Raw genomic sequence first — 12,175 nt, forward strand, 5'->3', positions numbered from 1 at the left:
ACAAAGTATGTTACAAGTGTTTATTTATATATCCACTTGTAACATACTTTGTATTTACGTACATTTCAATACGGACCTAACATGAGAATTATAACATGTAACAGAAAGTATGACCGATTTGCGAGGTTATTTCATGTAGTAAAACCTCTGTTGGGACGTTTCTGCATGGGACAAATATTTCTTTTCGATGTGAGTATACGTTGTGTATGTATGAAGACAGTGATGGAGATGGGCTGTTTCTAAACATGAGAGTATTAAAAAGCGTGGAAAAGACTAGGGAACAAATACGAAAATCTTTTCCACTGGGACGTATTAAATAATAACAGTGAATAAGGTATGTAAAACACCAGGCAACCAATATAAAACATTTGCATTGGGTTCCATAAAAGTATGAGCGCATTATTTGCAGATCACAGTCTTTCTAAAAGAAATGTCAGCTGAAGTCTTACATTTCGGACCAGTAGGTTATTACACACTGTTTACAGGTCACTATCTTTGACCATGAATTATTTGGAGGTTGAACTCGGCCATGTGCGAGAGGATTACTTTGACCGCCATCTCCAACGCGACAACGCTTTGATCGACTTGAGTTGAAACTCGAAGGTACGAGCTTCAACATATGTGCCACTGTTGAAAGATGTGGATGCTTGTCCTCTTCCTGGATTTTAATTCTGTCTTCATTAGTAAGCGAATATCACAACTTTTTCAGTATCTATTACGGGGCTACACAATAATATGACCACTTCAGTTGACTTAACATGATTGTGCTCCTCATCCATACGTAGGCTATCACGCGACAAATATTCGTTACGTTTCCCTGTATGACTCAACAGGGAATGCATTTCTAAACTTCTGAAGAGAATGTGAAATACAAGCATGAACATGCTTTCTAGGTTATTCAGCAATATCAATGAAAATCGGAGAGCAAAACTGAATTTTTGTGAGGCTAATGGCTTCCTTCCCGAAGGTTTATTTTATCCTGTAAAGTTCAGGAATTCAAGGCCATTACTCATTTTCACACAACTGTCTCAAAGTGGCCTTCTGTGGGAAGGGCTCTAATCTGTGTTAGAAAGCTGTTCCTTTACAAGGGATGACAAAGAACATTCTCAGGGCTAGGAAAAAATGTGATTGTACTACGCAGTTGTAATGAAAATCTGTGACATGATAAGTAAGGTATAAAATTTAATACACCATGAATTGGGACATCGAATTTATGCTGTGCTAAGGAAGACATTGTTCTATTGATGAAATCCCTTTCGAGGTTTCACTGTATTTTCTCGCATCTAGTTTATTTTGAAAAGACTCTTTCCTTGTAAATTTAAGGCAAAAGGTTATCATTACTCTACTGGTGCTTGAAATTTATGATGATTATAAGGTTAAGTAAGCATAAATGATGCTGTTTGAATAAGAAAATGAAACATTTGCCACAGAAGCCATTGGAGTGATACTACTCCCATTTTTCAGAATGAAACTGAATATACATGTTCACAATGTCTCGGAATTAGAAAAATAACTAATGAGTAAGTCTTAGTACAGAACTGCAAAATTGCTAGGTTTGAAAGAACTAATTGCTATTTTATCCCAATCTTAATGTGAGTGTGGGGTCCACCGAATTTTTTTTACAAAAATCGGATATAACGACAAACTGCTATAGCTAGTAAATTTTTCACCGTTGTGAATTCTCGTTAAAACGGACTTCTAATGTACCTTAAAATGGTGGCCTCACTGCAACACTTGATGTTATAGCAAGCCCAGGCACTTGTTTATTGGTACACTGCTCCTTCATCTTAAAATGAAATAATGAATAATGACATTACATATGTTGTCCAGAAAACATTTTGATTTTTAAACTTTCATGGTTTCGCAACGCTCATGAGCCCAAGTATCTTCCAATATTACTGACATATTTTACGTCAAAAATGGAAAGTGTGCAGCAGCTGGATTTGGTTTTCATGTTGAAATGGTGGGAAGCAAAACAAGAGTGAAACCAAGTAAGCTTGTAAATTTATGTTGGTTCCAAAACGTAATAATATGCCCTTTCATTACCTAAATCTCATGGGAAGCCTGAGACGATGCCATTCATCATGCCCTCCATAAGGAAAATCAGTAGGCCAAAATACCAGTATGACAATAATGTTAATAAAATACTGTAATAATAGTAATAATTTATTTATTTATTTCATGCCTTCATTTGTGGCGAAGTTAAGGCTCACGGCCCTCTCTTACACTTAACCACATATCTAATAAACTTTATAAAACAGAATAATGAAATAACCACATATCTAATAAACTTTATAAAACAGAATAATGAAATAATTTAACAAAATATAAATCCTAACCTCATTCATTCTTCCATTCATACTGCCATTCATACAAGCTGGTTATACATTTAATAGGTAATCTCGGCAAGACCGCTTGAAAGAAACTAAGGAAGTGCAATTCCTAACACTAACTGGAAGGGAATTCCATAGCCTTGCACCAGACACTTGAAAGGAGCGGTTAAATGAAGATGAGCGATGCACAGGAATTAAGAGTGTCGTAGTCGATCGTGTGTTGTGTTCATGAGAGGAGGAGAGTAAATTAAACTTTGAGGATAAATACTGGGGTTTAGATTCATTCAGCAGACGAAATACGAGAGTAGCAACGTCAAGATGTCGTAGTTTATCGATTTTTAACCAGGAGAGAAGTTCATAATAGGGGGAGATATGAGTTGAAAATTTAATTGAAAATATAAACCTAATGCATGAGTTCATTGCCCTCTGTAATTTTAGTGTCTGTTCCATGGTGGCATCTATCATTACAATATCACAATAATTAAGTATGGGAAATATGAGGGTCTGGATAAGTTTAATTTTCAAGCTTAGTGGAAGAAGTGATTGGCGAGTTTTGAGAGGGTGAAGTGACGAGTGAATTTTCCTACAGATGCTTGTTATGTGCTCACTCCAATCTAGTGTGTCACTTATGATAATTCCAAGATTTTTTACCGACTTCTGAAATGGTATAGCTACACCACAAAGCGAAAGTGAAGGCAATAATTTCTTATTAAGGATATTTAACTGCCTTTGTTGCCCTATTATAATAGCTTGTGTCTTTTTAGGATTAATTAATAAACAATTCTTATTAGAATAGGAGCTAATCAGATTTAAAATGGAATTCATCTGATGAATTCCAAACTCAATATCAATAGCTTTACAGTGATAATATATTTGTAGATCATCTGCATATAAATGATACTTACAGTTACTGAACTGAGAAGATAAATCATTGATATATAGAGTAAACAGAAGAGGTCCAAGCACGGATCCCTGTGGGACACCTGTTTGCTTCGTCTTCCAGTCTGTGGTAGTGCCGTTTATGACAACACGTTGTCGCCGATTGGAGAGGTACGAAGCAAAGAGCTGAATAGTAGAGGGACTCAGATTAAATCTTTGTAGTTTCGCTAATAATATGTCAATATTTACTGTGTCAAACGCACTACTGAAGTCAAGTAGAATAAGTATAGTCACTTTCCGCTCATCTATAGCTCGTCTAATGTCGTCTGTAATTCTTAGCAGTGCCGTCCCTGTGCTATGTCCTTTCTTGAAACCAGATTGGAAGGGGTCACGCAGAGAATATTTTTCCAGATATTGTTCAAGTTGGCTATAGATCAATTTTTCTAGAGCTTTAGACAGTGCTGAAAGAATGCATACAGGACGAAAGTCGGATGCTACATTAGCTGGCGACCTTTTTGGAACTGGGACAACTTGTGTATCTTTCCATTTTGTCGGAAAATAACTACGGGAGAGGCATGCATTAAATAAGTCAGTAATAACCGGCAATATTATATCCATAATGTTAGTAATAAAGAAAATAGGGATTTCATCAGCCCCTGTTGCATGAGATTTAATTGAAATCAGTACTCGTCTCACTTCAGACTCTGAAACAGTTCGAAATTCGAAATATGGACGATCAGATGATTGTTGTCGTATTATAGACTTGATGGTGGCCTGCACTATATCGTGTTCAGGAGTAAAAACATCTGTTGAAAAGTGTCTATTAATATCGTCAACCGGTATTTCTGGTTTAGCATGGTTCACAGGAGGCCTTCCAATACCTAATGAACGAAGTTGTCGCCAAGTACTACCAGCGTTTATATTATTGGATAGACGCCGGAAGTAATCGAATTTCTTATTGCGGATAATTTGTTTAATTCGATTACGCAGTACACGGTATTGTTCAAATGTGTCAGCTGATAAATTTCGTTTGTAACGTCTATATAACGAATCACGCTGAGCCATCAAAGATTTAATTTCAGTTGTCAGCCACGGACAGGGCGGCCGTGTTACTTTCACACAGCGCTTAGGAGCATGCTTATTGTAAAGTCCATGAATATGAGAATTAATATTTTCCAGTTTTTCATCTATGTCATTCATTAGTATTATGTCACCCCAAGGATATTTGCATGCATCTTCTTTTAGGTGATTGAAATCTATATTTTTAAAGTCTCTAAAAGTCACGTATTTCGACCTATATTGAGGAACTCTTAGCGAATACGCTAAGTATATAAGGTCATGAGTTGATATTTCAGGAACAGGTATTTGACCGTATTTAAGAACCTTGTGTGGATTATTGGTTATCATGAGATCAATCAGTGAATCGGAAGAGACGGTGGAAGTATGAACGTGGTTAGTTGGTTCCAATGACAATATTGTCATGTCACAGGAGAGAAAAATATTTCGAAAACGTATTGTTTCACTAGTCCGAGTTAACAAATTTGTATTAAAGTCGCCTAGTATAATCACGTGTTCATAAGATGGTAAAAGTCTCATTAAATCGTCCTCTAACTCACCAATGCCCCCTGCATTTGGAGGCCTATATACAACCCCAATGAGTACTTTAACAGTGTCTATAATAATTTCAACAAACATAAATTCAGGAACAGGATTTGTAGTAGTGGTAGAAGCTTTTACCACTGTACTCCTGAGATTAAGCTTACAAAACAATGCAACACCATATCCATAATGTTAGTAATAAAGAAAATAGGGATTTCATCAGCCCCTGTTGCATGAGATTTAATTGAAATCAGTACTCGTCTCACTTCAGACTCTGAAACAGTTCGAAATTCGAAATGATTCTATGGTCTCAACGACCAACCCGCCATCTGTGCATGGCACAGTATTCCTCTCTTCACTGATGGACCTCCCCACCACCTTTCCCTTCGTTCATTTGGAGCTGGCCTGCCTGGAATTTGCCTAGACTGTGATTCCCTTGTGTGAGGGAGGTGTCATTTCTGTGAAGACCGTTGTCACCTGGACTTTTCTTCCGTGCGCAACTAACAAGTGCTATCGGAGTTTAACTTGGAGTGAGATCTTGTTTCATTTGTGGACTCTAAATATAACTGATTTAACTGCAAAAATCGTGGGTAAGCAATATTTAGACAATTTATTATATCTTTTGATGGTTTTCATTTCAAAAGTAATACATTATCAGAAAATATTTAAAAAGTTATAAATATTTATTTATTTGGATCATCAATATGTTAAAAGCCTCTATGGCTCAGATGGCAGGACATCGGCCTCTCACCGCTGGGTTCCATGGTTCGAATCCAGGTCACTCCATGTGAGATTTATGCTGGAAAAAGCAGAGGTGGGACAGGATTTTCTCTGGGTACTCTGGTTTTCTCTGTCATCTTTCATTCCAGAAAAACTCTCCACTGTTATTACATTTCATCTGCCAGTCATTAATCATTGCCCCAGAGGAGTGCGGCAGGTTTCGGCAGCCAGCACAATTCCTATCCTCGCAACAAGATGGGGGGCTTCATTCATTCCATCCCTGACCCAGTTATTGACTGGAAAACAGGTTGTAGGTTCTCCTTTAATCAAAATATTAATATTTGTAATTGTAATATTTGTAATTGTTTTACATACTGGTATATGCAAAGCTGTCCGATTATTGTAGCTACTGCCACACTTCAATCTTCGAGATGTCCTTGCTCACGAATTCTGTGAGGTAAACTTTTCATTTAAGCTCACCAAGTCTTTAGGCTTTTTCGATTGTGAAATTACCAGCGTTTAACCCCAGTGTAGCAGTGGGCTCATCAGTTGGATTGCCACACCTTTCCAAGATGCTGGCGCTAGTGCGCCATTGAGACACCACTTCAAGCCGCCTATGTAGGACAATGTAGTGATGGTACACTGGGTGAAGCATGTGCCTTCACTTGTACAAATTACCTGCCTTTGGCCTATATCAAAAAATAAGGTTCCTAGAAGGGAACCATAATTTAGTTTAATTGATTGCTAATGTTAATATTTCCCTTGTTTTTTCTTGTTACCTGTGTGCTTCTACTGGAGCTGGTACCCATGGAATACAGTTTTAAAATGAATTGAGCTTACAAAATTCTTATCCCATGGGTGTATCATGCACTGACAAAATCCAGATGTTACAATCATTGCTGCATATACAGGGTCTTTTCTTTAGCATGCTCGGCAGCACTACTCAGACCACGGCACGGCTGGCGCAATGACACTCGGTCGCCAGCCGGTATAATGCGCGCTTTTCCTCCCCACTACTCACAGCAATTCACACTTATAGAAATCCATTTCTAGTGAAACTATTAGTCTAAAATCTACCTGGCATTACATTTGATGTTCAAACATGCCTAACACCTCGTAAATAGGTTTGCAGACATTCGACGAATCTCAGCTCGTGTGATGTTTGAAATAACTTGTGTAATGTTCTCTTGTAGTTCTTCTCTTGTGTGAGGATTGTTCACATACACTTTTCCCCTCAGCATCCCCCACAGGTAATAATCATAGGGAATTAAATCAGGAGATCTAGGGGCATAATTAACCGCACGTTCTTCGAAAACTTCCCATATTACCTCCATAGACTGATTAGCAGTGTGTGCTGTCCCATTATCTTGCATAAAGTAACCATTACTCCTTTCTTCTTCCGTCAGCTCTTGAATGAATGGTCTGAGAATGAAGTCTATACATCGATCAGCATTTATTGTTTCGCAGAAAAATGTAGGCCCTATAATTCTGCGAGCAGGATTTTCTGAACACCAATAGCGATTGTTTTGACTATTTACATAGCCACTTAAGTGTAGCCATGCTTCATCACTATAAAATAAATGTACCGTACTCCTATGGAGAGGGAGGATTCCAGGAAATTTGCAAATGAATCAAAAACGGCATTCTGTATAAGAAGAATGCTTCGCATACCACAACACAATGAATACACGCTGTTCTACTGTATACATCACTCGTTAAACACACAATTAGTATTCCTACAGAAACTACGCTATTTTAAAGTGAACACATTGAACACGCTACCAATGCCGCAGATGAACTGAACTATTGCTGTGTGTGAAGCAATGGTTATCGCTACCGTACTGCATTAGATCATCTTAGCCAGTCATGAAGCATATATCTCTCGGCAAATGAGTCACCCGGCCGCGCCATCGCCTTCCATGCACGTTCTCCTGACACATGGAGCAGGCCATAAAAAAGACCTTGTATAATTCCTATCATTAGTTATTTCATTTAAAAATTCACTTCAAATAATTTTTTAAAATAGTTCCTGAGAAGTTCTTTGTCCTTAATACTTCTCCACCTTCTTCTTCTTTTTCCTCCCATGTATTGTACAAATGCATTAGTAATGCTGTGTTGTTGAGATACTTGTATCTCAGTCAACTCTGAGGCTCCAGACTCCCTTATTGAATACTTCATTGTTTCTCTTCTCAGCTTTACTATTTAATTCCTCTCCTGCACCACTAACTTCTCAATCTCTTTATTAAGCTTTGTATCGTTCTTGTTGCCTTCTTTAAGGGTAAAGTCTAATTTCTGAATTTTACTACTCCATTATATATTTATGAAACCCTACAAATTTCAATGTTTTATTTGAAATTATAATTCTGTTATTTTGCTGCAAAAATATAACATCTTTTATATCTTTAACTTCATACAACCTATACATATCACTTTAGATCTTCTTACAATGACATCCTGGCAAAGCATTCTTTTCCTCTTTCTTTTTATTTTGTCATAATAACTGAATGATACTAAGTAAACATAAAGACACACATATATAATACAACCATGATTAAACCACTACCTTACAACTACATAACAAAAGAACATAAAATCCTAAACTAATAATATATACATAGAACGCAATTTAATACTATGAGTTTGACTATTAGAATATATATGTTTCAGGGCTCAGCTCCTGTATGGTTACAACCTTAACTGCGTAAGTTTACACTTCACTCCAGCTGATTAGCTAAAGCAGTCATAAAATAAAAGACTGTTAATTTTTTAACACAGTAGCAACTCCTAGAGTTCGTCTGCAAGGTGGAAATAAATGCACAGTTGTAAAATTGTAAAGCAGATATAACAGGAAAGTAAATTCTCTTTGCATGTATTCAATTCAGTGCATTTAAGAGATAATGTAGGTTGTTTTTCATCCTACAAACAAACCAAATCATATGGTGCAACAGTTCTAAAAGGCCATGGCCTACCAAGAAACCGCTGCTTAGCGCATGGGCCATGGCCTACCAAGAAACGCTGCTTAGCCAAAGGGCCTGCAGATTATGAGATGTTGTTTGATCAACATGACGAATCCTCTTGCCATTATTTTTGGATTTCTAGACTGGAGTCACCTGCTCACTGTCAGATAGCTTCTCAATTGTAATTGTAGACTGAGTGGAGCTCGAACCAGCCCTCAGATCGAGGTAAAAAGCCTTGACCTGGCCGGGAGGCGAACCCGGTGCCTCTGGGTAAAAGGCCGGCCCGCTAACCTTACACTGCGGAGCTGGCCTTCATCTCACTGACTATTTTCATTATTTTGTGAGGTGTTGGAATTTTTCCCTGCTGGACTTCTTTTGTATGTCAATAGATCTACTGATATGAGGCTCACTTGTCAGAAACTTCAAGTACCACTGAACCAAGCCAGACTTGATCTTGAAAACTTGAGCTGACATGCCCAGCTCTCCAGAGAGTAAACTTCTCAGCTTGCCAGGTACAATATGACAATTGCCAGACTGAGGAACACTGTTTACACAGTGACAAACTTGCTAGGAGTTGCAAGAGTATTAAAAAATGAACAATCTTTTATTTCATGATTGTCCTAGCTTATCATCTCTAGTAAAGCTTAAACTTTAACCCTAGAACTAGCAATGTTAAATCTTGTGGCAGCAACCATATATGACAGCTTTTTCTTGTCTAAATATAATACAAAATATCGGTAAGATATGAAATAAATCTGCAAATTCCTATATATCTACTTAAAGCTAACACACTGAGGAATGTCATGGTGACAAGATATTGCATAAATGTTATGACTAGAAAAATGTACAGTCTGTTAAAAAAGTGTAATTCCTAATTTCAAAATAATAACATTTTCGAAGATATGTACACAAAACTGGAACATGTCACAAACAAACTGAGATATACAGATTGTCAATAATGTATCTGTAATGCACTAGCAAAAGTTTCATCACTCTGAAAGGTATATCCTTGAAAATATTGGGGAAAACTTATTGGCATGCAATAATTTGGAGGCGTGCCCTTAGACCACGTTGTTGATAGGTTTCTTTATGGGAGGTTTGTCCTCACTTTCACTTCTGATATTTGATGGAAAGAAATAGCTCATAAATATTCCAAATCTGACTCTTAATCTGTCAATTCATTCTCAATAACCTCAAAGTGAGAGCCGTCACTTTCATCTTCCAACAAATTTTGCACTACTTCATAACTAATCTTTTGTAAGGAAGTGAAGATGTCATATTTAGACACACACAGTACAAAAAATGTATATAGTCAACCAAATAACAATGTATATACAGAAATAAATAAATCACACAGAATAGAAGACTACAAAATAGAACGAAATGGAATAGCAAAGCAGAGTCCATGATGGTTTGTTCACAAACACTATAAAAATGGTGCACAAACGGATCATCGGAAAACTGCACTAATTTATTTCTGTGAAATTGCGCCCAAAGAGGTTGTAAATATGAATGAAGCTAAATTCACACCTGTTATGGACATAAGAAAATAACAAGAAGTAGAATGTCATGACATCTCTCGAAGAAATGAGAAAATTATGAGAAGAAATAAAAAAATTTCAAATATTCAACAGTGCCACTACAGCAGGAAACAAAGTGTTGAATATTGAACAGTTGCTGGTTCTAGGGTTAAACAGTTAAGGTAAAACAAATGAAATGTTATTTACCTCAGAGAATTTGTGAGCAAGGGCATCCCAAAGATTGAAGTAAGGCAGTAGCTATAGTAATCATACAGCTTTGCATATGGAGGGACGTCATTCATAGGATGGCCTTGAACTAAACTGAACAAATGAGATGAAGAAGGCCATGTCTTCTTAGAAACAGAGAAACATTACACTTTACTGGACTCCTTTTACATTCTCTTCAATCTTGTGTCTGACATAAAACAGTACAGTCTATTGACTCAAAGAAATAATTACCTGAGTTTCAAATTCAGTGAATAAGTCCCTGTTTTCTTCTTCAGTATTTAACTCAGGATCACATGAAGGCTCTGTTTCTGTCTTGACCCTCGGGTGCCTACTGCCTGGAAAATAATCATTTGTGTCCTGAAATTAGAAAAGAAATTATGACACACAGACTGCCTAAAAATATTAGCAACACAGCTATAATTTGTATGACTTTACTGGCAAAGGAAAATCCAGCCACACTGTTTCAATGTACCCTCCACCCACAATGTCTTTCTGAGACAACAAAGAAGAAAGGACAGCTGGGGCCTGTGTTGGAGCTGCAGCTGCAAGTCTGTTGGGTATAGAATATGTGGAGTGGGTGTTAGATGGGTGTTAGAAGTAAGTGAATGTACAATATTTAGCCTTAGAAAATACTTTGTTTTTGTTGTTGCCTATGCTCTCCTTTTGAGACTGTTGGGTAGTAAAATAACTAATGATGGCATAAGTAAGGAAGACACAAAATGCAGACTAACACAAGCAAGGATGAGCTTTCTTAAGAAAACAAATTTGCTCACTTCAAACACTGATATAGGAATTAGGAATATATTTCTGAAGACTTTTGTATTGAGCATAGCACTGGATGGTAGTGAAACATGGACGATAACTAGCTCAGAAAGAAAGAGAATAGATGCTTTTGAAATATGGTGTTACAGAAGAATATTGTAGGTGAGATGGACAGATCGAATCATGAATGAAGAGATAATGAATCAAATTGGTGAGAGGAGATGCTTTGTATGACCATATTTGAAATGGGTTCAAGTAATATCGTGTGTAACCATACAAAAATTTGTTTCCAGCTATGGCACTGTCTGCTAAGTAAATAGTATAGAACTGAGGTATCACTCACCAAATTCAGAATTTGGCTAAATTTGATGAGAAGAAGAGATAGAATGATAGGACATATCTTAAGACACCCAGAACTTTTTCAGTTGGGTTCTGAGGGAAGTGTAGGCGGTAAGAATGGTATGGGTAAACCAACATATAAATATGACAAGCAGATTAGAGCAGATGTAGGATGCAGTAGTTACATAGAAATGAAAAGGTTAGCAATGGATAGGCTGGCATGGAGAGCTGCATCAAATCCAGTCTGTGGACTGATGACAGTTAAATTGAAATAATAAATATGGTAGTTCAACCTATTCAATACAAGTAAATAAGAGATGTAGAGATTACATTCTTATTTAATTAAAAATGGAAATGGTACCAGTTTCAACCCCAGTCTGGGTCGTCATCAGCCGATTATAACTCGAAAAACAATGCATAAGTAAGAAAGAAGTTAACGGTCAAGTCCACACAATATCAGTTGAAGAGGCGATATAAAAATGACAAGGGTAGGCACTGTTAAATTTAGACGAAGTGGAATGTAAGTCACTTAAAAGAAGTAATGCGTAATCTTCCGAGCATCAGCATGGCACACACAGTGTTTGGCACTGTCTCACAATGTTCACGAAAAGCAAAGAACAGTTAAATGAGGCAGACTGCATACACCGTCAGGCATAAAGTCATAACACAATCCAAATATGAAGATCTAAAGTCATGAAGAAGCCGAAGGCGAGCAGCTCAACCGAAGTAACTTGCAAGCTTCAGAAGATCGGCACGGTGTTTACAACGTCAAGTGCTGTAGTTTCATACGCTGACGGAGATTGAAGGATAGATTAATGATCAAGTATTTGCTTAGTTC

General features: G+C 37.2%; 1 protein-coding gene across 1 annotated transcript in view; it reads right to left on the minus strand.

Moving 5' to 3' along the window:
* Positions 1–12,175, minus strand: part of LOC137502982 (uncharacterized) — a 62,406-nt gene that overhangs the window by 35,858 nt on the left and 14,373 nt on the right. Inside the window, exon 3 of the mRNA XM_068230275.1 lies at positions 10,468–10,593. Coding sequence (XP_068086376.1) covers positions 10,468–10,593 — 126 coding nt within the window. The remainder of the gene's footprint in view (positions 1–10,467; positions 10,594–12,175) is intronic.

This window comes from Anabrus simplex, chromosome 14 (assembly GCF_040414725.1).
Source record: "Anabrus simplex isolate iqAnaSimp1 chromosome 14, ASM4041472v1, whole genome shotgun sequence".
Taxonomy (NCBI): Eukaryota; Metazoa; Arthropoda; class Insecta; order Orthoptera; family Tettigoniidae; genus Anabrus; species Anabrus simplex.